This window comes from Mirounga leonina, unplaced genomic scaffold (genome assembly GCF_011800145.1).
Source record: "Mirounga leonina isolate KUSES-001 unplaced genomic scaffold, KU_Mleo_1.0 Mir_97, whole genome shotgun sequence".
Classification (NCBI taxonomy): domain Eukaryota; kingdom Metazoa; phylum Chordata; class Mammalia; order Carnivora; family Phocidae; genus Mirounga; species Mirounga leonina.
In genome coordinates this window covers 369,019-395,533 of record NW_023270889.1, presented here as the reverse complement: position 1 = coordinate 395,533, position 26,515 = coordinate 369,019, and the positions used below count along the sequence as shown (strand labels likewise).

The 26,515-nt window shown below is 43.0% G+C and overlaps 1 protein-coding gene across 1 annotated transcript in view; it reads left to right on the top strand.

Annotated features, from left to right (window-relative positions):
- The first annotated feature begins 97 nt into the window (after positions 1–97).
- The window catches only part of LOC118006497 (membrane-associated transporter protein-like), a 35,129-nt gene continuing 8,711 nt past the window's right edge, over positions 98–26,515 (top strand). The window contains exons 1-4 of the mRNA XM_034999180.1: positions 98–1,082; positions 2,901–3,077; positions 20,896–21,221; positions 26,210–26,353. Coding sequence (XP_034855071.1) covers positions 698–1,082; positions 2,901–3,077; positions 20,896–21,221; positions 26,210–26,353 — 1,032 coding nt within the window. The 5' untranslated portion in view covers positions 98–697. The remainder of the gene's footprint in view (positions 1,083–2,900; positions 3,078–20,895; positions 21,222–26,209; positions 26,354–26,515) is intronic.

The window sequence follows — 26,515 nt, the reverse complement described above, 5'->3', positions numbered from 1 at the left end:
AAGCCTGCTTCTCCCTCTCCCACTTGCCCTGCTGTGTTCCCTCTCTTGCTGTCTCTCTCAGTCAAATAAATAAATAAAATCTTTAAAAAAAAAAAAGAATAAACACAGAACCATCCAATTATAAAGTGTGTTAAGTGCAACGAAGGGAAATATCACAGTGCTATGAGACAGCTAGAGATTAGAGAAAGGATGCAACCTCCCACGGTTTTAAGTCTAATTGACTCTTGAGGTGCGTGTATAGAAACTTGTGTTCAGGAAAACAGAATATTTCTATCTAGAAAAAGTTTAGAAGGAGATACTGATGCCTTCATATTTTGACTTAACACCTGCGTCATACCGCTCCACCGTCTCAAAGCTGTGTATGTGATTGTAGGTAATAGAGTGTGTGTTTAAGTGTGTGTGTGACGGAGACAGAGAGGGAGAAAGAGACTGTACAAAGAAAGATTCCTTTAGACAAACATTGTAAGGAGCCAGAGGGCTCACAGCAGCTAATCTCTTTTGCTTGCCTGACCCCACCCCCTTCCCTCTCATCATAACTTGTGATCTTAGAGGCATGAAAGAATTTGAGCCCCTCCCCCAGCTTCACCATCTCTGTTGGCCGCTCAGCCGGGTTCCACGTCAAATCCAGCTCGGGCCAGAAGCCTGAGGGCCACATAGAAGTTGGTGAGCTTGCAGGCAGGTTCCTCACCCTGTGGCCATGGGCGGCAACATTGGGCAGCTTGGCATTCATACCTGTAAGTCCCCAGCTGCGGATGACCCCTTTGACCCTGTGGAGCCACCCAAAAGACCCACGAGCAATCTCATCATGCACAGCATGGCCATGCTTGGCCGGGAGTTTTGCTACGCGGTGGAGGCCGCCTACGTGACCCCGGTCCTGCTCAGCGTGGGGCTGCCCAAGAGTCTGTACAGCATGGTGTGGCTCCTCAGCCCCACCCTGGGATTCCTGCTGCAGCCCGTGGTGGGATTAGCCAGCGACCACTGCCAGGCCAGGTGGGGCCGGCGGAGACCGTACATCCTCACCCTGGGCCTCCTGATGCTCTCGGGCATGGCTCTGTACCTAAACGGGGACGCTGTTGTATCAGGTCAGTGGGCTGCACAGGTGGGCAGGCAGGGGAAAGGGGCCCATTATGCAACTCAATAGGAGGAGAAGGCAGATTTCTTTATGTGACACTTACTTAGAAATTGATTAGAACCGATTATCTCTCCTAGGTTACAATGAACTTCCACCTAGGAATGACCCAAATTCCGTGGTTGGGGACACTTCACTTTTAGAAACATCAGGATGCATTGCTGTTGTTGTTTTATTGTTGTGAGGATTTAAAAATAGGAATAAGTTTTTATCTCTTTTATCAAATGAAATATTTTTACATGTTTATCAATTGCAGTGTTCTTTGAGCTTATGCTTTAGTTAGTATTTTTGTCAAATTAACCATTTGCCATATGATTCCATGAATACTTATAATAAATTACCTATATATCTAAATAAGAGCTAATTCTGTTCATAGAATTACATAGAGTCTTTTAATGGGAGGAGGACATCAGCCTGTCAGCTCAAGGGGACATTTTTGCACTGCAAATTCTGGACAAAAACAAACCTCATGGTGAACACTTTTTCTTGACATTAATCAGCCACCAATTAATCAGTAACTGGTGGTAGTACATGAAAAGTTTCATTGAAAAAAGAATTGTTAAACTCAAAAATAGCACCCATTTCTGGACCATTAACTCTTAGGCTAGCAGAATGGATGATAATGAGGCAGGATAATCAGCTATCATTTGTATGTATTTAAAAGAGGGCATCAACACACAAATGTAGGTTATTTCTGCAATATAATCACAAAACCCCCTGATAAGAATAGTTGCCACTAGGGGGGACTACTAAAGGACTTTGGAAGTAAAAAGTGGAGTGTAGGCTTATTTTTCACTTATTGTTATGCAGTAATCTTTAAAAATGTGCATATATTGCACATTATTCTTAAGTGAAACTGAAAGCAAGGGAAAAGATTCTTTTTTCTCTAATGGGAGATTGGGTGAATGAATTCGGGCATGTCCACAGAGTGAATATTATTCAGCTGTTAAAAATTATGCAGCAGATCTCCATTAATTGAAATGCAAAGAAATAAGGAGAGCTGGTTATAGATGAGCAGTTCCAACCTGATCCCATTAGTTAGTGCTCCTCCAAGCGTCGTCCTCAGAGCCAGGGCATCATCATCCCTGGGGGCTGTTAGAGAGACAAATGCCCAACCCCACCTCAGAACTCCTAGAGACTCGTGGGAGAATCATGGAGAATTATGGAGACAGAGCCCAGTAAATCTGTTTCAACAAGTTGTCCAAGGGATGATTAAGGATGCTGAGGTTTGAGAAGCACTGCATTAGGGCACAGGTATACACCTTTTTCTGTTAGTGCGTACGTACAGAAAGGGGTATCTGAAGAATGACCATTGGTGGGGGCTGGGATGAAGCATTTTCCCAGCTTTTCTACATTCTTGGAATGGTTTACAATGGTGTATAATTTTTTAAACAACTTTTTAAAATGAGATGTGATACAAATTCATACAACTCAGTGCCTTTTAGCATATCCCAAGGTAGTGCAACCATCACCACTATCTAATTCCACCATATTTTATCACCCCAAAAAGAAACCTAGTAACCATTAGCAGTCATCCCCCATTCCCTCCTCCCTACCAGGCCCAAGCAACCCTTCAATCTACTTTCTGTCTCTATAGATCTACCTTTTCTGGCATTCACGTGTATAATTTTTAAAACCTGAAAAAATAATGAAGCCATTTTTATTTGGAAAAGCAAAGGGAGAAATTTAATGACAGGACATTTTGATGGAAATAAAAATGCAAATCATTCTAAAGCGGGATTTAGATGATGTATATTGATTTCCTTTTTAGCTTTGATTGCTGATCCAAGAAGGAAACGGATTTGGGCCATAACCATCACGATGATAGGTGTAGTTGTCTTTGATTTTGCTGCTGACTTCATTGATGGGCCCATTAAAGCCTACTTATTTGATGTCTGCTCCCATGAGGATAAGGAGAGGGGCCTCCACTACCATGCCCTCTTCACAGGTAGGGAATATTCCAGAAAGTCTCACCTTAAGCTCCCCAGACAGGGAGGCACTTCCACTGAAGCCATCTAGTGTCCATACACGTCAGAGTTTTTGAATGAATGGATCTGTTGATGGAAGGCTCCCATCACGCGGGCTCTGTCTTTCAGTGCATTTCCCTAAACAAATCAGCTTGTGACTGGGTTCTGGAGGTTTTGCAAAGGAAGTTCATACATAAGAGCTTTCTGAAGAATGGTTTGTGGAGACATTTACAACTGCAATGAAAAGGGGCCCTTGTGCATTTTACTTTTTCTTTCTTTCTTTCTTTCTTTCTTTTTTTTTAGATCGGTAACGTAGCATCAGCATTACTTAGGAGCTTGTTAAAAATGCAGCTTCCCGGCCTCTCCTCTTGTTATTTTGATTCATTGGGTTTGAGATGGGGCCCAGAAGTCTGCATTTTTAATAAGTATCCCGGATGATTCTGTGGCAAGTGTCCTAAGGGGGAAAAAAAGCCCCACATGTCCTAGAGATTTCTTAGTTTATATATATAAAGAGTTGGCATTTCCTCAACTTCCTGGTTTGAAATGAGGGGCTCTCTTCAATTCTTGGGGCTTTTGCTGTCCTTTGGTTGCTGTTGGGTCATTCATCTAGAGCAATGCTAGCAATGCTCAATATGCATTTATAGAGCACCAGTCAGGACTATTCTAGGACCCTGGGAAGGGAGGTTATACATCAGAATACAACATGATCCTGGCCTGGGAGTGTTTTCATATCTAGTTGGTGGGGTGCTCTATCAGTCCACCTTATTTGATATCTTTATGGCCCAGCCAATATATTTATTTTATGTTTTGATATGTTCTGTGTCTGTTCATGGCCAGATAGCTCCCATGAGAAGCAGGATCTTACATTTTGCTCAGTTTATGTTTCCACAGCCAAGAGCAGTGCCTGCTCATGGCAGCCGTTGGGTCAATATTGGTCATTTGCACCAAAATCTGAATGGTGAACTCTGGAAGAAGGGGGCTGCCCAGCCAGGAGAGTAGTTCTTCTTTGCTTTAGGGAAGATGGAGGAGCCGGAGTCCAGCCCATCCGTCTGTGGCCCCTTGACCACCCTGTCTGCAGCTAGAGGGTCTCAGAATAGAGATTCGACCTGCAGTCTTCCAACTTAAATCCCTTCTCCTTTATCATCATTTGCTGAAATTAATTACAACAGTGGGAGATTTTTTGGCTTTTGAACCTGACACATTGAGAGTTTTATTGCTCTAAAGTACTTTGGGCAATGTGGCCACCCTTTCCCAGCTCATGTCAGTGTTAGTCCTGGCCAGTCTCTCCTTTGTTGCCTCTAATATTAGAAGATTGAGTTTGGGGGGCGCCTGGGTGGCTCAGTCGTTGGGCGTCTGCCTTCGGCTCAGGTCATGATCCCAGGGTCCTGGGATCGAGCCCCGTATCGGGCTCCCTGCTCCCGCGGGAGGCCTGCTTCTCCCTCTCCTACTACCCCTGCTTGTGTTCCCTCTCTCGCTGTGTCTCTGTCAAATAAATAAAATCTTAAAAAAAAAAAAAGTATATAAAAAAAAGATTGAGTTCGGTGTTTAGGGAACTTTTCAAAGGCTAACACATGGTAATATTTCTATGAGTCTGAGAAAATATCTTAAGGTTTTCTGTTGATATTAGTGTATGGTGGTCTCAGCAAACATAGTATAATTTTCATATTACCTTGGTTCAGACTCTCACTACATCTTGTCTGAGCTTTAGTATTTTTCCCTTTACTGTCTCTCCGGTCTCTAATCTCTTCCTATTTCAATTGAATCAACACACAGCTTTCAGATTCATATTACTAAAAGACAGCTATGACCAGGGCACTGTCCTGTTCAGTCACCTTCAGGGGCTCCCCATTCACCTATTGGATAAAGAACAAATTCCTAGACAGGGTTCAAGACTCCCCATAATCTGTTCCCATCCTACTCTTCAAGCTTTACTTCCCATTACTCCCTCCACATTTTCTTTGCTCTGAACAATTTCCCAACATGTTCCTAGGGGCAGAGGCCAGGTCTGTTTTACTCACTGCATCCCTTATACCTTCAGCACAGCCTGGCATATCATATGTGCTCAAAATAAATATTTCTGGGAAAAACAAAGGAGCCTGCCCTTTTCTGTTCCAACTTCAAAATTCCCTTCCCCCTTTCTCCCTTTGGAAATCAAAGTTGCTTGGAAACTTTCCATCCACTTCTTGGGGAGAAGACCCCCTTTCTTCTAAATTGCAGGCAAACAACTTGGTCAGGGACTCTACCCACAAAGTGATCAAAGTAAGAGTTTATGAAGTAGATGAACATAGAGGTATGGACAAGGTGGGTAACTCCAGCAGGGAGAGATGGCAGAGGCTATAGTTCATCTCATACATACCCTGAACTTCAGTGCCCTTGGGTCCCATGTCATCTGCTTGGGCTGCCATAACGGAATACCACAGCCTGGGGGCTTAAACAACAGAAATTATGTTCTCACACTTTTGAAGGCTGGAAGTCCAAGATCAAGGGACTGCAGGGTTGGTTTCTGGTGAGACTTCACTTCTTGGTCCTTACCTGGCCTTCCCCTCACTCTGACCTTACGTGGCCTTTCCTCAGTACACATGTTCCTCATGACTCTTCCTCCACTTATAAAGACACCAGTCCTGGGGCACCTGGGTGACTCAGTTGATTAAGCGTCTGCCCTTGGCTCAAGTCATGATCCTGGGGTCCTGGGATTGAGTCCCTCATCAGACTCCCTGGGAGTCTGCTTCTCCATCTTCCTCTGCCCCTGCTTGTGTGCTCTTTCTCTCTCTCAAATAAATAAATAAAATCTTAAAAACAAAACAAAACACAGTCCTATGGGTTATGGCCCCACCCTTATGATCTCACTTAACCTTAATTACCTCCTTAAAGGCCTAATCTCCAAATGTAGTCACATCGGGGCTTCAACATAAGTCTCTCTCTCTCTCTCTTTTTTTTAAAAGATTTTATTCATTTATTTGTCAGAGAGAGAGGGAGAGAGAGAGAACAGAAGCCGGGGGAGGGGCAGGCAGAGGGAGAAACAGGCTTCCTGCTGAGCAAGGAGCCCGATGCTGGACTCGATCCCAGGATCCTGGGATCATGACCTGAGCCAAAGGCAGTGGCTTAACCAACTGAGCCACCCAGGCGCCCCTCAACATATGTCTCTTTTAAAGAAAGCAAAACTGGGGCGCCTGGGTGACTCAGCTGGTTAAGTGGCTGCCTTCGGCTCAGGTCATGATCCCAGGGTCCTGGGTTCGAGCCCCGCATCGGGCTCCCTGCTCAGCGGGGAGCCTGCTTCTCCCTCTCCCTCTGCCTGTCTCTCTGCCTACTTGTTCTCTCTCTCTATCTGTCAGATAAATAAATAAAATCTTTAAAAAAAAAATTATAAAGAAAGCAAAACATTCCTAGAATTCCCATAGACTTCTGCTTGTTTCTCATTGGACAGAATTAGGCCACATGAGCCCCCAGGAGCCTAGGAGATTGGAAAAGTGAGGGTTTGGGGAGGTTGGGAAAGGCAAATCCCTAAACCAAATTTTAGTTCTGTTAGCCAGCAGGAAGGGGTAATTATTATGGAATAGGCCAAAAGGTGGTAGCTATCACATAGAATACAAATACAATTGAGTGGTAGCCTAATGAGAACAATTAAAGGCCAAGACTATTGCAAGAAAGAACTTTCAAAGCCCAATCTATTTGTGAATAATTGAAAGGAAATTGCATTTTAAAATTATACTCCAGTTCACAATGTTACCTGATCACATTTATTATAGGACGGTTTACAGCCTCCCCTGTATTCTAATTCAGTGTGTATTTATCTTTCTCTTTTACAAGATTTTATGAACTACACAGTTTGTAAAAACATTAGGGTTTATTTCCTTATGGCTTCTAACCCACTGCCTTGTGGACAGCAGGTACTTAGAAATGTTAGTTGCATAAAAGGAGATTCTTGGTTTCATAACCCGGCTTACATTTCCTGCAGCTTTACATCAAGTTGATGGCAAATTGTATCAATCAAATAAATATGCTCATTTAGTTATCTAATTTTGTCTCATGACCAACACTGAGCTCTGAATCCCAGCCAACAGTCCCTGGTTAAAGGGGGACCCCTGAGGGTGTGTGGATGGCTCAAATCAAGCTTTTTTTTTTCCTATTAGAAAAAAAGAAAACATCTTCCTCTTCTAAAACAGTACAGTGAAGTCTCACCTTGTTTAAAGCTTAGATTCTAGAGTCCCGGCCTAAGTGATAATCATAGAGTCTCTATTATTCATAAATATCTCACACATAAAATACAGTATGCCTTGTTTTGTGTGCACAGACCTGCATAGCAATGGATACATATAAATATATCTGCAGAAACATCTCCTCTTTAATGTTTACTGCTGGACGTGGGCTCAATGAATGGGAGAGAAGATAGGGTCACCTGTATTATTTAAAATATTAATCTCTCTCTCCCCTTCTTTTCAAAGTATGAATAGTTGAACTCTGTCCAGTTAAACATGGATGTGTTACCCCACCATAGTGTCCTTGCTCTGAATGGAAGACCACATTAAAAAATGGAGTGAAAAATAACAAGCAATGCATTATCATACTGCTCTGTCTTTGCATACAGGCCAGACCTCCTGAATTCACATGAACTTGGCAAAGAAATGTCTATAGCATTCTGCTTGAATCAAGCATTTTATGATAAAGTCAGGTTCAGTGTCAGAGCCTGATGTAGTTTTGGAATATAGGTGAGGTTTGGTGGGGTGAGGTCCGGAGCCGACAACCAAGAAAGAATTCTTGAGACGTCTTTGGTGCAAAATGGTGGTTTTATTAAAGCTCGGGGACAGGACCCGTGGGCAGAAAGAGCTGCTGCCCTGGGGCTGACTATATACTGGGGAACTGGGGGTAGGGAAAAGGGAGGTTTTCAAAAGAACTTTCATATGCTAAAGAGGACCTACAAGATACTCGAGGCCTTGCCGTTGTCAAGTTAAGGTTTTTCCCTCTAGTAAGGCATTAACAAAAAGAGAGTTGGGAGCTTCCTGGAGGAATGTCACACAAATCCCACCCAGGAGTGGGGGAAAGGGGGGAGGTTGCATGGTGTCAGCTTGTGCTTTGTCCTTAGCTAGCCTTCTGCTCCCTCATCAAGCCCATTTTGATTTTCATCATCATCAGCAAGACATTGTTTACCCAAGGAATCCAATCATCTGAGTAAATTGAAATTCTTCTTATTTATTTCAGAGCTATTTATTTCATTTTAGTCCAGGCCTAACAATTCCAAATGCTTTGCAAATAAGTGTCAAGGATTTGTTGCCAAAATATTTCCCAGCATATTTCTGACTTTTCTTTTTTTTAAGAAAAGTCTCCACTGGTTCCCAGGGGACATTTTTGTCCCCTGGCTTCTTCTGTCTCTTATATTTGAAGGTAACTAACTCTTCCTCCCACCATCGCTGCTACCCCATGCCTTCACTTCTGGGTGCATCTGGGCCTGTGGAACCCACATTCACTAGTAGAGAATTCCTTCTTTGTGTCAGAATGCTTCCAACTGAGTGTATATCTGTTAAGCTGAACCCACCACCTTACTATCTTTAGCAGTTGGCTCTATCCTGAAGTGGGTGACTGGAACGAGGCATGGTGGGAAAAGTTGTCCTGGTTCAAATCCCCGCCCCTCTTCTTAACTGCTGAGTGGTTTCAGTATTTCTAAACTCTTGTTTCCTCACAGGATCTTAAAGTGAATCTTTACACAATGTTAGTTTTTGTTTTGTTTTTTAAGAATTTACTTATTTGACGGAGAGAGAGAGTACAAGCAGGGGGAGCAGGCTCCCCCTGAGCAGGGAGGCCGATGCGGGGCTCGATCCCAGGACTCTGGGATCATGAGCTGAGCAGAAGGCAGACGCTTAACGACTGAGCCACCCAGGTGCCCCCACAATGTTAATATCCTGCCAAATGCCCAGAGTAGAGGTCGTTTAAAAGGATCAAACACCAAATGTCTATATTTAGTTCATTCCCTCTGTTCCCACTGGGCTTATAAAAACCATCAAAATTTTATTTGTGGTAACTCAGAGAGGAACTTGCCCCACGTCCAAGGATGGGTAACTTGTGGAGCACAACCTCTTTGAACTCTTCTGGTTTTTTAATATCCCAAAGTATGTATACAAATGCTCAGGTTACAAATGATCTGATTAGAAATAATTAAGGACTAAGGAAAGAGTCTTAATGAAGGTTAGGCATGAGCTCCTGTGAGCAAACCTCTCACACAAGTGGAAAAGATGCTTTATTTCGAGTTAGAGTCTGTTTGAATGCATGAGTGGTTTTTCTCGTGTCAGCTGGGTTCCCTTTGAAGTTTCCGTCCCTGGTGAATTTTCACATCTCCTCAGTCACTTAGCTCAGAAAAGATGTGGCCAGAGCATAAGCCAAGGACACAGGAATGTCAGCTCTGTGGGCAACATGGGTGACTTAGAGCAAAACAATTCATGTCTCCAAATTGCCATTTCTTTTCCATTCAAGCGTGAGCAACACATCTCTCCAAGAATCTCAAAGGCAGATTAGAGAAGGAAACACTTGAGGGGATTTCTCCCTGGCTCTGTCCTCTGCTTGAAAGAGGTACCCAGATACCAAATCGCCTTGGTTTTATTCCTTGCTTCGTTATACTCTGGAGTCACATAGCCCCTCCTCTGTGATGTGTTTGTCGTTACCTAACTATATTATTTATTCATTTATTGCTTATTTTCTGCCTCTCTAAGCAACATCTAAGCTTCCTGAGGTTAGGAACATTATCTTTCCTATTTGTTGCTATAGCACCAGTCCTTAGAATAGCTCCTGGAATATGCTCATGTAATATTGGCGGGACGAATACTCTGTTTTACCATCCCCACTGTACCTTTGCGGAGGCTGTGTTACTGAGAGGTAAAGCGATTAACCCAAGGTCACACAGCTGGGTAGCAGTAGGCTAGATTAGGGGCAAAACCTCACCAACCTACCAACCAACTAACCAACCAGCCAGCCAGCCAGCCAACCAAAGACATGGTTCATATTTTGGTCCAGATTCCCCTAAAACCTGAGCCCCAGAGAAAGTTTGTATGCATAATTTATTTGGAAAAGGATTCTGGAGTGTGAAGGTGAGGAAATGGTGGAGTGGAGCAAACCAGCCAATATAAGAGACATTGCAGAGTTGGCCTTTGCTCTGGGTGACCGTCCTCCATCTCACCAGGCTCCTCTGAGGAGGAGCCTAATGGAGTTCGTCTCAGAACTTTCTTATTTGAGGGGATCAAGAAGGGGGATTAATCCATTGGCTCCCATCTCCATGGCCAAGGGTGGCCCCATGGGTGTTAACCTCACTTGTGTGAGTGCTGACCCCAACCTGAGTGTGGGTTCCCTCAGGCAAGGCACTGTCCAGATGCACCTGAGTAAAGGTGGCCAAAGCTGGCTTACAACCGGGCCCTGCAGCAGCTGTTGGAGAAGGGGGTGGAGCGCTGAGGGGACCTGCTGAATCGCCGAAGGGATGTCACAGACAGTTCGTGACTTCCTGTCCTGAGCCTTTTCTCTCTAGCATAGTGCTTCGTGCTACTCCATCACTAGAAGAGTTAAAGCATTTTGCAAAGTGCTCAATGATTAACCTTACAGTCAACTGAGCTGTTATAACTCAGAGCTAAAATATTAACTCTGCAGAGTTAAAAGAAAACCCAAGGTAATCACAAATGGCTCCAGAACCAGGCCAGCTAATTACCTGACCTTGCAGTCATTTCTAATCCTTAAGCAAAGAAACAAGAGTTAGGGTTTTTGTGTCGTGTCAGGGAATGAGAAGTTTCGGGAATCTTACCTGAACTAGGGTAGCAATAGTTGTGCATTTCTCAAATCGAGAAACTTGCTTTTGGGAAAATGGGGGGGATAATTAAGGTGGATACTTTTATGTGAACCATTATTGCATTAGACATACTCGCACATATTGGCAGCTTTCAGCAGGAACACAAATTGCAAATTCAGCGCATTTGACCTCTGGCAAACACCCTATTCCAGTTCTCTGCATTTATTTCTTTAATGATGAAGAAGAACAGGATTTCGGCATTGCTTTACTGCAATTTTTTTTTTCCTACAGCATAGCTAATGCTCAGTAATGCAAAGTGTTGGATAAATCTTCATGTCTGAAATGGGAGTGCATGCCAGTCCCCAAAATTAATTTAATCGCTCCTGTGTTGAGCCTCATTGCCACAGGATGGTGAAAATTTAGTCTTGGTTTAGCATGTTCCCCATTGCTTTCCCCAAGGTGGCTTCTAAGTTCTGGGGACTTAGAGTGCAAGGGTTTGGGGCAGAGAGTTCCTGGGTTTTGGTGTCATCTATTCGCGCTGGCCATTTACTGAGATGTCCACTGTCCCACCGCATTTCGGTGCTCAAGCTGAAGTGGTCACAATTGAGTTATATCTTATTCTCATTTGTGAGGCCCCTGTAGAACCACAGGCTTCTTGGCTCCCTCCCTGCCATTCTGCTCTTCCCTCCCCATGCCAAGGTGAGCGGAACTCTGTGAGCTGCAAACTCGCTTTGCTTTTTGCTTTCTTTGTCTCGAAGATAGAGATAAAATAGAGTTGATCAATTTTATTTAAAGATTTTATTTATTTAGGGGCGCCTGAGTGGCTCAGTCGTTAAGCGTTTGCCTTCAGCTCAGGTCATGATCCCAGGGTCCTGCTGCACGAGAAGACTGCTTTTCCCTCTCCCACTCCCCCTGCTTGTGTTCCCTCTCTCGCTGTCTCTCTCTGTCAAATAAATAAAATCTTAAAAAAAAAAAGATTTTATTTATTTATTTGAGAGAGAGAGAGAGAGAGCCCAAGCGGGGGTGTGGGGGTGGTGATGGGGAGAGGGAGAAGCAAGCTCCCTGCTGAGCAGGGAGCCCAATGCAGGACTTGATCCTGGGATCATGACCTGAACCGAAGGCAGACGCTTAACTGACTGAGCCACCCAGGCGCCCCAAGTTGATCAATTATTCATGGGTTTGTATTTGTAAATTCACTCAGTAAAACTTCTGTGTAACATCCAAAGCAATCCAGGGAGCTCATTTGCAGTCCTGTGCAAACAAGTGTGGGGTGTAGAGGGACAATTTGAAGTCACCCGAGGCCTCATTCCCAGATTCCCAGTTGAGGTAGGTAAAGGTGACCTCTGACTTCCTGTTTGGTTCTCATATTGTAAACAAGTGTCCTTTTCATGGTGTATTTAGTGCCAAATCATTTGCATGTTTGTCTTTTTTGTGTGTATGTGATTTCAGTGTTTAAAATGGTCCCAACTATAGTGCTGAAGTGCTGTCTGGGGCTCAAAAGGGCCAGAACATTGTGATGTGCCTTGTGGAGAAAATATGGGTGTTAAGTTTTGTTCAGGCATGAGTTACAGCGCTGTTGCCCATGGGCTCAACGCTAATGAAGCAACAATATATATTAAGTATCTCTAAATGGAAACACACATGGAAGCACTGTGTTGATCAGTTGGTGAAAAGGTTCACAGTAACTGAGCCTCGTATTTCCCCTCAGAACAGTTGTTTGCTACTCACTAATTCAGTGCTTGGGGTGACTTTTAACACAACTACCGCTAATAATAGGAATCTATTGCAGTACCCTCCTCAAAGTGTTGTTGTGAGGACTGGATGAGTCAATATATGTCAAGAACTTAGAACAGAGCCTGACGCACCATCAGCTCATCTATCTAGACCCACTGCAAACCATTTCTTCCTCGAGGTCTTATTGCCTCCCTGGGGTCTGCCCAGGAAGTGAGGCATTGGTCCCTTCTATTGGGGAATCCCTCCAAGCCATTTGGGGGTGCTTCTGCTCCCTCCCTCCCACCCTCCCAGTACCAACTAGGCCCTAAGAGCAGGGTCAGAACCACCACTGCCTGAGGGGTTCACCGGTACGTGTGCACTCATCACGAATGCCTTGCTCTTAAATCACATTTTCTTTTTTTTTTTAATTTTCTTTTTTAAGATTTTATTTATTCATTTGAGACACAGAGATACAGAGAGAGAGAGAGAAAGCATGAGCAGGGAGAGAGGCAGAGGGAGAGGGAGAAGCAGGCTCCTTGCTGAGCCAGGAGCCCGATGCGGGGCTCGATCCCAGGACCCTGGGATCATGACCTGAGCCAAGGCAGACGCTTAACCATCTGAGCCACCCGGGAGCCCCTTAAATCACATTTTCTACCAAATCTTCCCTCTGTGCCTTTGGAGCCTAAGGACTTTTGAAACTCCGAAGCAAGAAGACACATTCTTGTTTCTCTGCTTTCTACTTTCCTGTCCTTCCCCTAAAGAAATGATGAACCCTGGCTCAGCTTGAATGTGAAGGAAGGGCCCAGAGGGGCAAGGACATAAGGAAATACCACAGGACCACAGGTGGTGGGGGGGGGGCTGGGATGGAAACAATGGCCAACACTTTAAATATATTATCTCACCATGCTTTGGGAGAAAAGTTGCCTTGTAAATCTGAAGAACTGTCTAATTACTCGTGTTTTCTCTCTTTGACCAGAGTATATATGTCTTCTTCATTGATTTTCCTTTACTCTCAGCCTCCAAGAGGACAGGTCATGTCTGTCTTAATCATGGCTGTGTCCCCAGTGCCTCGCACAGTTCTTGGAGAGTGGGTGCTCCATCAATTTGTATTGATAACTGGGTCTAAGGACACACACACACACACACACAGTAGCTGGTACTTATTTGTTACCTCTCCAGGATTAGTGTGTATATGTTGGGGGGAGGTAGGAACCATATACCTAACTGAATACTTTCATTGCTGTTTTCTTAGTATCTAGAATAGAGTCAGAATCACTCTCTCATGAGCTCCATAGGAACCTGGGGGATTTTTAGTTCGATCTCTTGTTGAAGTAGCTAGCTGCACACCGTTAGCTGTCTTGACTCGAGCTATTTTGCCATCAGAATGTGGATTGTTAAGTCATACGCCTGAAGCAGAGGGGAAATTACAGGTACATCGTAGATGCAGAGATTGACATAGATAGACTCTTTAGATTCCTTGGTCCTGCAACTCCCCCCGTTACCCATTTTACCTATTATAGTTGCAAGCTAAAGAAAAATAACCCTATTTCTATATGCTTGGACTTCTTCCAGGACGAGCCTTGTTCAAGTTGTATCATAAGTTATGAAATATAACATCTGTCCGTCCAGCCATGCATTCTTCTGAGGTTGACTGTGGTCTGAGTGTGACAACACGGCCTGGTTCTGTGAAGGAGCCAGCTGAATCACTGTGGGCTCTTCTTTGCAAAGTCTTTGTAAAGGCTCCTCATCTGACATTAGCAGATGTCCCGTGGATGTTCCAGCTTACCGTTTGGCCAATAACCTAGTGGTTAATCCCAGAGGCCCCAGTGAGACTAATGCTGGCAGAGAGAGAAATGCAGTCTGGATGTAGATGTGGGAGGTGGTATTGACCTTTGTTGCAGCTAAGATGACTTGGCTTTGTCTTGGAGACTATCTTTGAAGATAAAATCCTTCGCTTAAGCAGAGGCAACAGAAAAGAAAGTGTTCAGTGAATCCCTACAGCCCTCTGCTGGCCTTTATCATATCTGAGGGTGTTTCTATCCAGAGTGTTAATATGCTGTCTCTGGAATAATTACCCCAATGGCCCACTATTCCTTCCGGGCATGTTTTGTTGTAACAGTTAGCTACATCCTACAATAGCTTTGGGACAAATGAAACAGTTTCGCCTGTTTTGTTTTCCTCCGCTTCCCTAAGAGAAGAGAGGGTTCGAAATTCTCTAAATTACTTGAAGCCGGTGTCAAAATTTTGCTCAACTAATGAGGGAACTGACAGAGAAGACCTAAAGAACAGTTTCCCCAAGTTCTTGCAGGGTGTGTGTGTGTGTGTGTGTGTGTGTGTGTGTGTGTGTGACTAGCAAAAGAAAAAGTGTTAGGTTAGATGTAAATCTGATTAACTTTCTACAGGGCAGTAAAACTATAACTCCTCTGTAATATTTTTGGGGTAATTCCTTTATTAGGCTGCAGAAACTTAACACAAATCATAGAACCCTAATAATGTCTGCAACTTAACCTCAATTTTACACAACTGCACATCATTGTACTTTGTCAGTTTTGCACTGTTGGTCAAATATCCTCTGAAAACAAAGTCCTATTCCCTGAGAATATCAGATAAGGGTGGAGCTGGTTTGATTAGAAACTGCTCCCTTGGGCGCCTGGGTGGCTCAGTCGGTTAAGCGTCTGCCTTTGGCTCAGGTCATGATCCCGGGGTCCTGGGATCGAGCCCCGCATTGGGCTCCTTGCTCAGTGGAGAGCCTGCTTCTCCCTCTCCCTCTGCTTGCCACTCTTCGTGCTTGTTCTCTCTCTCTGACAAATAAAATCTTTAAAAAAGAAAAAGAAACTGCTCTCTTACCTGGCTACGCAGAGTGATGCTTGGACTAGCACCATTGGTGTCAGCCAGGAGCTTGGAAAGAATGCAGAATCTGAATCTTTAAAATCAGAACCTGTGCTATACATTCAATGTTTGTCCCCCAAAATGTATATGTGAAAACCCCAATATCCAATGTGCAGGTATCAGGGGGTGGAGCCTTTAGAAGGTGTTAGGTCACGAGGCCTCCTGAATGGAATTAGTGAGGCACACTAACTCCAGATACCCAATCTGCTGGCGCCACAATCGTGAACTTCCCAGCCAACACAACTGTGAGAAATAAATCTTTGTTGTTTATAAGCCACCCAGTTTATGGCATTTTTGTTATATAAACCCAAACAGACCAAGACAATCTGCATTTTAATAAGACGTCCATATGACCCATGCACACATTAAAGTTTAAGAAGCATTGCTTTAGACTGATATATTTTTTTTTAAAAGATTTTATTTATTTTTTAGAGAGCGAGCAAGAGAGAAACAGCATGAGAGGGGAGAGGGTCAGAGGGAGAAGCAGGCTCCCCGCTGAGCCGGGAGCCCGATGTGGGTCTCCATCCCAGGACCCTGGGATCATGACCTGAGCCGAAGGCAGACGCTCAACCATCTGAGCCACCCAGGCGCCCCTAGACTGATATATTTTTTAAGACTTTTATTTACTTGACACAGAGAGAGAGAGAGAGAGCACAAGCAGGGGGAGCGGCAGCAGAGAGAGAGGGAGAAGCAGGCTTCCCGCAGAGCAGGGAGCCCGATGTGGGGCTCGATCCCAGGACCCTGGGATCATGACCTGAGCCGAAGGTGAGCCACCCAGGTGCCCCTAGTCTAATTTTTTTAAATCAGGCACTTAACAGTTTTTACTCTTTCCAGGTTTGGGATACATTTTTCTTCCACAATACTTCCCACCTGCCCTGCTTGGTCAGTGGTAGGCCTGGGTCAGCCCCCAGAATGATCCCTGGATTCTAATCACTGGGCCTTGATGTCCAAGTCCTTTCAGCCAGCTCTAGGCAGATTGTCACCCTGAGTGCAGTAGTTGTCTTCTCCCACTTCTGGGGAAGGCTTGGGAATTAGGGTTTCTGTAGCAAGTCTGTAGGGCACTTGGTTTGGGCCCCGGTTCTGCCACCCTCTGTGCTGATGCGGTACGTATATTGTCATGTTAGCCCTCCTAAGACTCAGACGTGGAGGGGTCACCACCCCCATTTCTCAGAGTAGAAGTGCCCAAGATCACATGACTAGAAAGCACACAGGTGGGGATTGAAATCAGGGAAAATTCCAAATCCTTTCTTTCCATGCTCTTCCCTGTCGCTTAACTACTGTAAGCCCTTGGCTTTCAGATGGAATTCAACCAGGTGAGTTCCAAACAGCCTTCTACCTCTAAAATTCTTGCAACCATTGATATATTTGAACTCTTATGAACTTCATTGCTAATCAAGAGGAATCCTATAATAATTATTAAATAATCAACATCATCTTGGTACTCTTAACTAGGCGCCAATAACAAACTCTTCACAACTCTTCCGTACTCTTTGAGTACCCAGCTCACAGTTCTAGCATCATTTTATTTTATTTTTTTTAAGATTTTATTTATTTATTTGAGAGAGAGAGCACGCACAAGTAGGGGGAGGGGTGGAGGGAGAAGCAGGCCTCCCGCGGAACAGGGAGCCCAATGATGCAGCACTCAATCCCAGGACCCTGAGATCATGATCTGAGCCAAAAGCAGACGCTTAAACGACTGAGTCACCTAGGTACCCCTTATCATCATTTACTACAGGTTTTTAAAAAGTAGCTGTTTTCTTACCTGCTTCTCCCACTTCGAACTGCCTTCTGTGGAGGAAGGGAAAGGGTGCTGTGTCTCATTTACATCTATATTCCCAGAAGCTAGGAGAGTCCTTCACATATATTTAGTGCTCAACAATATTTATTGAAGTATACTAAGCCAGCAGACATGAAAATAGACTAGGAAACCTTCCAATTGTAGGACTTGATCATTCTAGTCAATATTGAATATGAATTCATCATTAGATTTATACCCATATATTTATATTCATAAAATAAAACCACCATTTTATTGCACTGTGGAGGATTTATTTCACATATAAATTCTTTTAAATGGGCAGGCTTTACATTTCCTTTGCTCAGCAGAATGGTAACTGTGAAGGAAAGAGGCATAAATGACAGGAGAATTAAATGACATTATGACAACATTGATCTGGTAACAAATGATAAATAGTTTCAAAAAAGGAATGTGTAAGTTTTCCATTGGATTAATTAAGGTCAAGAGTCCTCAACTGGGGGCCATTTTGGCCCCTACGGGACAATAGGCAATGTCCAGAGACATTTTTGGTTGTTAGGCTAGTGGAGAGGTTGTTACTGGCATCTAGCGGGGAGAGGCCAGAGATGCTGCTAGACATCCTATAATGCACAGAACAGCCCTTTACAACATTCAGCCCAAAATGTCCATAGTGTTGAAATTGGGAAATCCTAATTTAGATAGACCCTCAAGTAGTGCTGGGAATTTAGTACATCTTTATTGGTTGATTGCTCGGCTCAGCCCATGACCTCTGACACCCTGGGCATCTCCACGATGTGATAAAGAGAGTTGTTGTCTGATGGTGATTCTGAGGCACCAGTAGTCCCAGAACTGCCCTCTGAATCACAACAGAATGTGGCTGGCTCAGGGGCCTCTCCTTCCTCTCAAAACCTGGAACCCACCAGCCAGGACAGGTCCCCAATATGTGTCATTTATCTGTTTATGGATACACCCATCATCTATAACTAGACCATATATTCCTCTTGGCAGAAGACATATGTTTAACTTCATTGCACCCATTTGCCACAGTCTCTCCATACTTCTCCCATATAATGCTTTGGCACTTAGGGCATGACAATGATGCTTTATTTTTGAAATTCATTGGTTAACAGTTAAACAGCTGGTCATCTGTAGATATCCTCTGTAGTAAATTGCAACTAACCAGAATGTAGTGTGACTAGAATCGCCCATTCTTCCACCATTCGAGATAAATTAGTTGTCATGGTATTTGACATTCACATTTGTGTTCCTGGGGTCAAGGTTTATGTTGGGTGTTTAGGGTTAGAGTTAGAGAATTCCTTAAGTTCTGTTTTCTTCCTCGATTCCCTGGTTTGTGAGGATATTGTCTTTTATCTGGGAAATAAAATGGAGACTTCACTCACACAAGAAAAACAAAAACAAAACTTTTCCGTTCAGGTAGATATCAGTATTTGGTAAGGCATGATGGGAGGTTGACATATAAAGGTATCTGACAGGGTGATCAGCCCTACATAAGTTTGTGATGTAGGTAGGCAGTGTGTTTGGCATCCATCTCCTTACTCCCCCAGGTGTATCCCCCTTGCCCCCCCACCCTGCATTTTCAGAATCACTGATACCTGCCACTATGTGAAGAGCACTTACTACTTTGGCACTGGGTAATACAGTGTCTTGCCTGGGGCAGGCGCACTTGTATTTTTTTTGTTGTTGTTATCTTTTTTTTTTTAATGTTATGTTAGTCACCATACATTACATCATTAGTTTTTGATGTAGTGTTCCATGATTCATTGTTTGCGTGTAACACCCAGTGCTCCATGCAATACGTGCCCCCCTTAATACCCGTCACCAGGCTAACCCATCCCCCCACCCCCTCCCCTGTAGAACCCTCAGTTTGTTTCTCAGAGTCCATAGTTTCTCATGGTTCCTCTCCCCCTCTGATTTCCCCCCTTTCATTTTTCCCTTCCTACTTTCTTCTTTTTTTTTTTTAACATATAATGTATTATTTGTTTCAGGGGTACAGGTCTGTGATTCATCAGTCTTACACAATTCACAGCGCTCACCATAGCACCTACCCTCCCCAGTGTCCATCACCCAGCCCACCTCATCCCTCCCACCCCCAACCCCTCCAGCAACCCTCAGTTTGTTTCCTGGTTTGTCTCCCTCTCTGGTTTCATCTTGTTTCATTTTTTCCTCCCTTCCCTTATGGTCCTCTGTCTTATTTCTCAAATTCCTCATATCAGTGAGATCATATGATACTTGTCTTTCTCTGATTGACTTATTTCGCTTAGCATAATACCCTCTAGTTCCATCCACATCGTTGCAAATGGCAAGATTTCGGTTTTTTGATGGCTGCATAATATTCCATTGTGTGTGTGTGTGTGTGTATTATATATATATAATAATATATATATTATATATATACCACATCGTCTTTAAACATTCATCTGTTGATGGACATCTAGACTCTTTCCATAGTTTGGCTATTGTGGACATTGCTGCTATAAACATTGGGGTGCACGTACCCCTTTGGATCACTACATTTGTATCTTTGTGGTAAATACCCAGTAGCACAATTGCTGGGTCATAGGGTAGCTCTGTTTTCAACTTTTTGAGGAACCTCCATGCTGTTTTCCAGAGTGGCTGCACCAGCTTGCATTCCCACCAACAAGGGGCACTTGTATTTTAAAATCCAAAAAGAATGAATCACTATTGATAGGATTTCAAATATTAGACCATTAGGGCAGGATCGATTTGGGGGAGTCCTTCCTCAATGTCCCTCAAATCACACTGTCTGTAGAAAAAGCAGGTAAAACTAGCAACAGAAAGACTTCAGGTCAGCGTCCCGTGAGATGACAATAAGATTTTAAAAAATTCATTATTTCAACTTTTGTTATTTGTTCTGTGTCTATCAACTGGGAACAAATTCCTTTAGTTTCTAATAGAGGAAAGAAGACAGAGTTTAAAGCTGTTTGATCTTTGCAAACTCATGTCATGCTAAGAAGCTAATTAACATATAAATGCCAATACAAATAATTTCACTGCAGTCAGAGGTTGGTTCTCTCTGGGGCTCTTTAAGGGCAAGAATTTTAGTCCTGAAGCAGGTTAGAGAGTGCAGTTTATTATTTTTTTTATTTATTTTTTAAAAGATTTTATTTTGTTTGTTTGACAGAGAGAGAGACAGAGGGAGGGAACACAAGCAGGGGGAGTGGGAGAGGGAGAAGCAGGCTTCCAGCAGAGCAGGGAGCCCGATGCGAGGCTGGTTCCCAGGACCCTGGGATCATGACCTGAGCCCAAGGCAGAGGCTTAACGACTGAGCCACCCAGGCGCCCCTAGAGAGTGCAGTTTAGAAAGGTCACAGGACTTCTGATGGTGGCAATATTTGTGTCTGGGACTAGTCCATTTTCCAATCATGACCCTACTCGTACATAGGTTGCTCTTCTATCATTACCCCCACATTATGAGTGAGGAAGGCCAAGGGCACAGCAAGTATATGTCAGAACTGAGCTTGTACCTGTGTTTCGTGGCTGTAGATGTCTTGGCCTCCTGCTGCGTTAACTCTCCATCATAACCAGGTGTCTCTGCTGTCCTCAGGGAGCTTTCCCACTGAAGGGGGGGGGGGTGCCTGGACACCATGAAAAGAGAAGATGGTTTGCTAACTATGCTAATACAGCTCTTTCTTGCTTTCTAGGTTTTGGAGGTGCATTGGGTTACCTTTTGGGTGCCATCGACTGGGCTCATCTGGAGATAGGAAGAATGCTGGGCACAGAATTCCAGGTCATGTTCTTCTTCTCCGCCTTGGTGCTCACTTTGTGTTTTATTATTCATCTCTGCAGTATTCCTGAAGCCCCACTTAGAGATGTTACAAAGGACACATCCCCACAGCAAGCCCCCCAGGACTTTCCATTGCCATCAGACAAAATGTACCAGTATGGGTCTATTGAGAAAGCTAAAAACGGTTCTGTAAACCCAGAGCTGACATTGAAGGGAGAAAAAAACAAAAATCCTGCTGAACAGGTAAGATGCAAATTCTTTTTTCTTTACTCAGGAAAAATATCCTTGCTCTTACCCTTATTTTTTTTATTATTCTTTGTTTTGTTGGCTTGTTTGATGTGAAGTCTAATTGAATCCTCCAATCCCCTTTCGCTCTTATCCCTTTGAATTAAAACTTTAAACATGTGTGCATTTTCCTCTGGTCTTCCTCTTATTCTTTTCAGAGCATCAGAGTAGAGAAGAGGAAGCCAGTTCCAAAATGTTAGACCATAAGAGAAGCCTGGAACCATTTTTAGGCCTCAAGAAATATCTTAACTCTTAGATTGGGATTATAAATTTGTTCCTCCAAATGACAGCATCCCTGGGTTGGTAACTGGGTTGGGCATGCTGAATTTGTATTTCATGAGTTGATTAAATATTTTTTTTAGGTCATTTTCAGTGAACTGGTCAGTGAATTAATTAGTTTAAAAATTAAAAAAAAAACTCTACTAAATTACAGAGAAATGGGACTAGGTTAAGGGGAAATTGTCAGAGAGAAGAGGCTAGAACTGTGCTGACCAATACATTGGCTACTTGTCACATAAGGCTATTTAAGTTTAAATTAATTAAAATGAAATAAATTAAAATGTCAGTTCCTTAGTTGCATTAGCCACATTTCAAATGTTTAATAGCTCCTTGGGCCTAGGCACTACAGTCCAGGGCAGTGCAGATATAAAACATTTCCATCACTGTAGAAAGTTCTTTTGGACAACACTGATGCACAGCTGCATCCTCCTTCAAGCTGAGTTTAATGGCAATACCTCATTAATATAAATACAAAGGATTCCCTCACTGGCAAAGGGGTTGTGGAAGACCTGGGTTTAAATCTTGATTCCTCTAGCTGACTGACCTGTATTATTCATTCAACAATTACCAGGCACTTGCTGTAAAGAGCCTGAAGATTAAGAGCATATGGGGCACCTGGGTGGCCCAGTCAGTTAAGCATCCAGCTCTTGGGTTTCGGGTCAGGTCATGATCTCAGGTTGGTGAGATCGAGCCCTGCTTTGGCGTCGGGGTCTGCTCTGAACGTGGAGCCTGCTTAAGATTCTCTCTCTCCCTCTCCCTCTGCCCCTCCCCACCCAATGCTTACAGGCACTCTGTCTCTCTCTAAAAAAAAAAAAAAAAAAAAAATTAAGAGCATAGGTGTTCAAATCCTGCCTCTACCACCTCTGGAATGCATGACCTTGGGCATTTGTTTCTGTAAAATAAGAAAGTGATTCTATCTACCTACAAGGATTTTGTGCAAATTCCATGACATAAGCCATGCAAAGTTCCTACCACATAGTAAGGGGTGAGGTACAAGTGCCTGTTATGAGCCTGACAGAAGGCTGAGCACCTCACACACCAACAGGGAACAGATTTAATCTGTGCTCTAACAGAACTTTCATACAAGCTCAGTGAATCTCTATGAGTTCAACTTCTCTTGATGGGTGGGCCTATCTATTTTCCAGGATTATTGGGTTGTTCAGCTAAGATAAAGCATGCAAAGGTGATTTTTAAGCTTTATATAAGTATATAAGTGTATTACAGTCATTATTCAGTCAACAAACTACTTCAGGTACCAAGTATGTACAAAGCATTACTAGGTATTTAGGGATCATGAAATTGACTAATCTCTGCTTCCTATGCTCAAGAATTTACAGCCCTAACAGGGGCCATAATAAGCCATTTATACCAATACTTATATTCCAAGGTAGAATATACACTTTCCAAAATGAGGGTGGTGGTGCAGTTTGAGAACTGGGATTATTATTTTTTTTTAATGGCAAGAGGAGGCCTGAATTATTTCAGGATTCAAACTGGATCCCATAAAATTCATTGACAATTCCTCCATGCCATCATTGCTTACCTCAATATTTCAGTAGTCTCCTTTTTGAGTGTACGCTTGTGAAGTTCTCTTTCCTACTCTCGGCCTCTGTGCCTTTTTCATGTATAAATCCACCCCCCCCATCTCCAGTTGACAAAGGTGTACAATACGTGAAGTAGAGCAACTCCCAAGGGTTCAGAACTATTGAAAGGACTTCACCAAGGGAATCAAGCAGTCACAGAATAAGATGTCAGCTGAATTTTCATTCTGAGTGAAAATACCCAAAGGGCTTTGAATATTTACATTCCCAGCTTTTACAGAACTACTAGGCACAATTTGAAAGTTCATATTTATTTTTGGATGAGAGGAAAACAGATTAACAATGAAAGTAGGATGAAAATTATGTATAAGGCAGAAGCATAAATTAATATTTGGAATGAGGATGAATACTTGCTGGCCACATTCACGTCTTAAAATTTTGCATTTTTGGAAAGAAAAGAAGAAAAGTAAAAATAAATCACTTAGTCTGAGGCATGAAACTCAGGCTGTTGCTGTTGTTGTTTAAAGATTTTATTTATTTTTTTTAAGTAATCTTTACACCCAACGTGGGGCTTAAAACTACAACCTTGAGAACAAGAGTTGTATGCTTTACCAACTGCGCCAGCCAGGAGCCCCTGTTGTTTTTTTGTTCTATACCCTTAGCTTCTTCCTATGGTCAAATAAAAAGTAACAAGGCATCACTGAGGTGTTTTTTTTTTTTTTCAGTCAACATTTATTTTTACAGTTACCATGTTTTACATGCAGAGAAGTTATTTTTCCTAATTCCAAAGGAATGTCTATACTTTTTAAATACTGACTAGGTACAGTTGTTCCCGGTTATCTGAAGCTTAACTTTCCACATTTCGGTTACTTGTGGTCAACTGCCATCTGGAAGCAGATTATCCTTCTGATTTATCATCAGAAGGTCAATAGTAGCCTAATGCTATGTCATCCACCTCACTTCATCTCATCCCATAGGCATTTTATCATCCCATGTCATCACAAGAATAAGAAGAAGAGTAGGTACAACATAATGATATATTTTGGGAGAGAGACCACATTCACACAACTTTTATTATAGTATATTGTTATAATTGTTCATTTTATAATTGTTGTTAATCTTATAATGTGTCTAATTTATAAATTAAACCTTATCATTGGTATGTGTGCATAAGAAAAAACATAGTCTATATAGGTTTTGGTACTATGTGCGGTTTCAGGCATCCACTGGGGGTCTTGGAATGTATCCCCCATGCATAAGGGTGGGGATGACTGTGTAAGATCAGTTTAGTCATGGCCAGTAGGTTAACTACTACAAAACTAACAAATTAAAAAAGCAATTTATATAACAAATCTACAATAAGTAAATATATTTTTCCACAATAAATATTGAAGTAAAAAGCATTATTATATAAAGTTAAGAGTTATAAAACAATATGTTGTTATAGTTAAAATAGAAACTCCCAGGAGACCACCTTATAAATAAACTAGCCAGGACTCAATTTCATTATGTTGAGATTCAGAATAAATAAAGATCTGAGAAGAAAGGCCTATCACCCCACCATGACTGATGTTTATAGTCTCAGTGTCTTAATATTCCCAAGGTGTCTTTCTTCTCTTATATAACAAGATGCTGAAAGCTGTTTTATTCTTTGTATTTCAAAACAGTTGTGTCAATAGTTCAAAATTTCTCATCTTCTCAAGGTTTCTGATACAAAAAAAATAGTGTAGCCTTTGGTTTCAACATAATTTAAGCCTAAATTAAAGAATGTGGGGGGGAGGTGCCTGGGTGGCTCAGTCATTAAGCGTCTGCCTTCAGCTCAGGTCATGATCTCAAGGTCCTGGGATTGAGCCCCACATTGGGCTCCCTGCTCAGCGGGAAGCCCGCTTCTCCCTCTCCCACTCCGCCTGCTTGTGTTCCCTCCCTCTGTGTCTCTCTCTGTCAAATAAATAAATAAAATCTTTAAAAAAAAATAAAGAATGTGAGTATGTGTGTGTATGTGTGTGTGTGTGTGTCTTCTATATTGTTTTCACCTCTGACTCCACATAGGGCTCATTTATGTGTGCTGGCTCATGGCAGGATCCAGAGAAATAAACTGGGAAGAGGTACGTGACCAAGAGCAGGGAGCTGATTGGCTCTCTGTATCAATTTTCTGTGCTACCTAGCAAATTACCTAACAAATTACCTTGAGCAGCTTAAAACCATATTTATTATCTCACAGTCTTATAGGTCAGAATCTGGGTGGGCTCAACTGGGTTCTCTGCTTAGGGTCTCACAAGGCTGAAATCAAGTTGTTGATGGAGGTGCATTCTCATCCAGAGGCTCAACTGGGGAAGAATCGGCTTCTGAGCTCATTCAGGTAGAATCCAGTTCCTTGTGATTATAGGACTGAGGTGCTTATTTTCTTGCTGACTGATGGCCAGGAGTCACTCATCTCCTAGAGTCCACTCTAAGGTCCCTTCCATGTGACCCCTTCCACCTTCAAAACCAGTAACCTTTGTGCTTTGAAACTCTCTGACTTCCTCTTCTGCTCCCAGCTGGAGAAAATTCTCTGCTTTTTAAAGGGCTCATGTGATTTGGTTAGAATCACCAGATAATCTCCCTTTTGATTAACTAAAAGTCAAGAAATTAGTAACCCTAATTATATCTGCAAAATCCCTCTGCCATGTAACATAACATAATTATGGGGTAACAGCAGGGGACAGAGATCATGGGGCCATCTTAGAATTCAGCCTACCACACTTTTGGATTCAAGAAATCTAAGAATTATAATCATCTAAGGGCTAGCTTAGATCTATGAGCTCTGTCCTTGTGTAGTGGTTCTGTCACTCAAAGACAGGATGCTACATATCTCTTACATCTTGGCCCAAAGCAAGCCCCATTTCCAGTCCCTTTACCTTTAGCTCTCCAAAGCCTTATTTGGGCCTGAAACTGCTAAATATCCACACATACTTAACAGAACACCTCCTATAAGACCTCTCCGTGGAAACCTTGGTGCCATGCCGAGAAAGTGTGACTCTGTGGGGTAATCGACTGACAGATATGTAACATGGCTGTGTGCTCTGGCTCACACAGCTGGCTGCATGTCTGCACTGAAGGTCACACCTGTTTCATGTTTTATTCCAGACTAGGAAGGCAATGACCATGAAGTCACTGCTGAGCGCGCTGGTGAATATGCCTCCCCACTACCGCTGCCTTTGCATCAGCCACTTCATTGGATGGACCGCCTTCCTGTCTAACATGCTCTTCTTTACAGATTTCATGGGCCAGGTAATAAACATGTCTGTGCACATACTCATTGACTTGCACATCAATCCATCATTCAGCACCTGTCGAGTTTCTTCTAGGCTCTCCCCTAGGATGGGCACAGTAAGAGTGTAAGAAAGAGTACATTCAAGAAGCTGTCTTACAGACAGGAACTGGAGCCAAGTT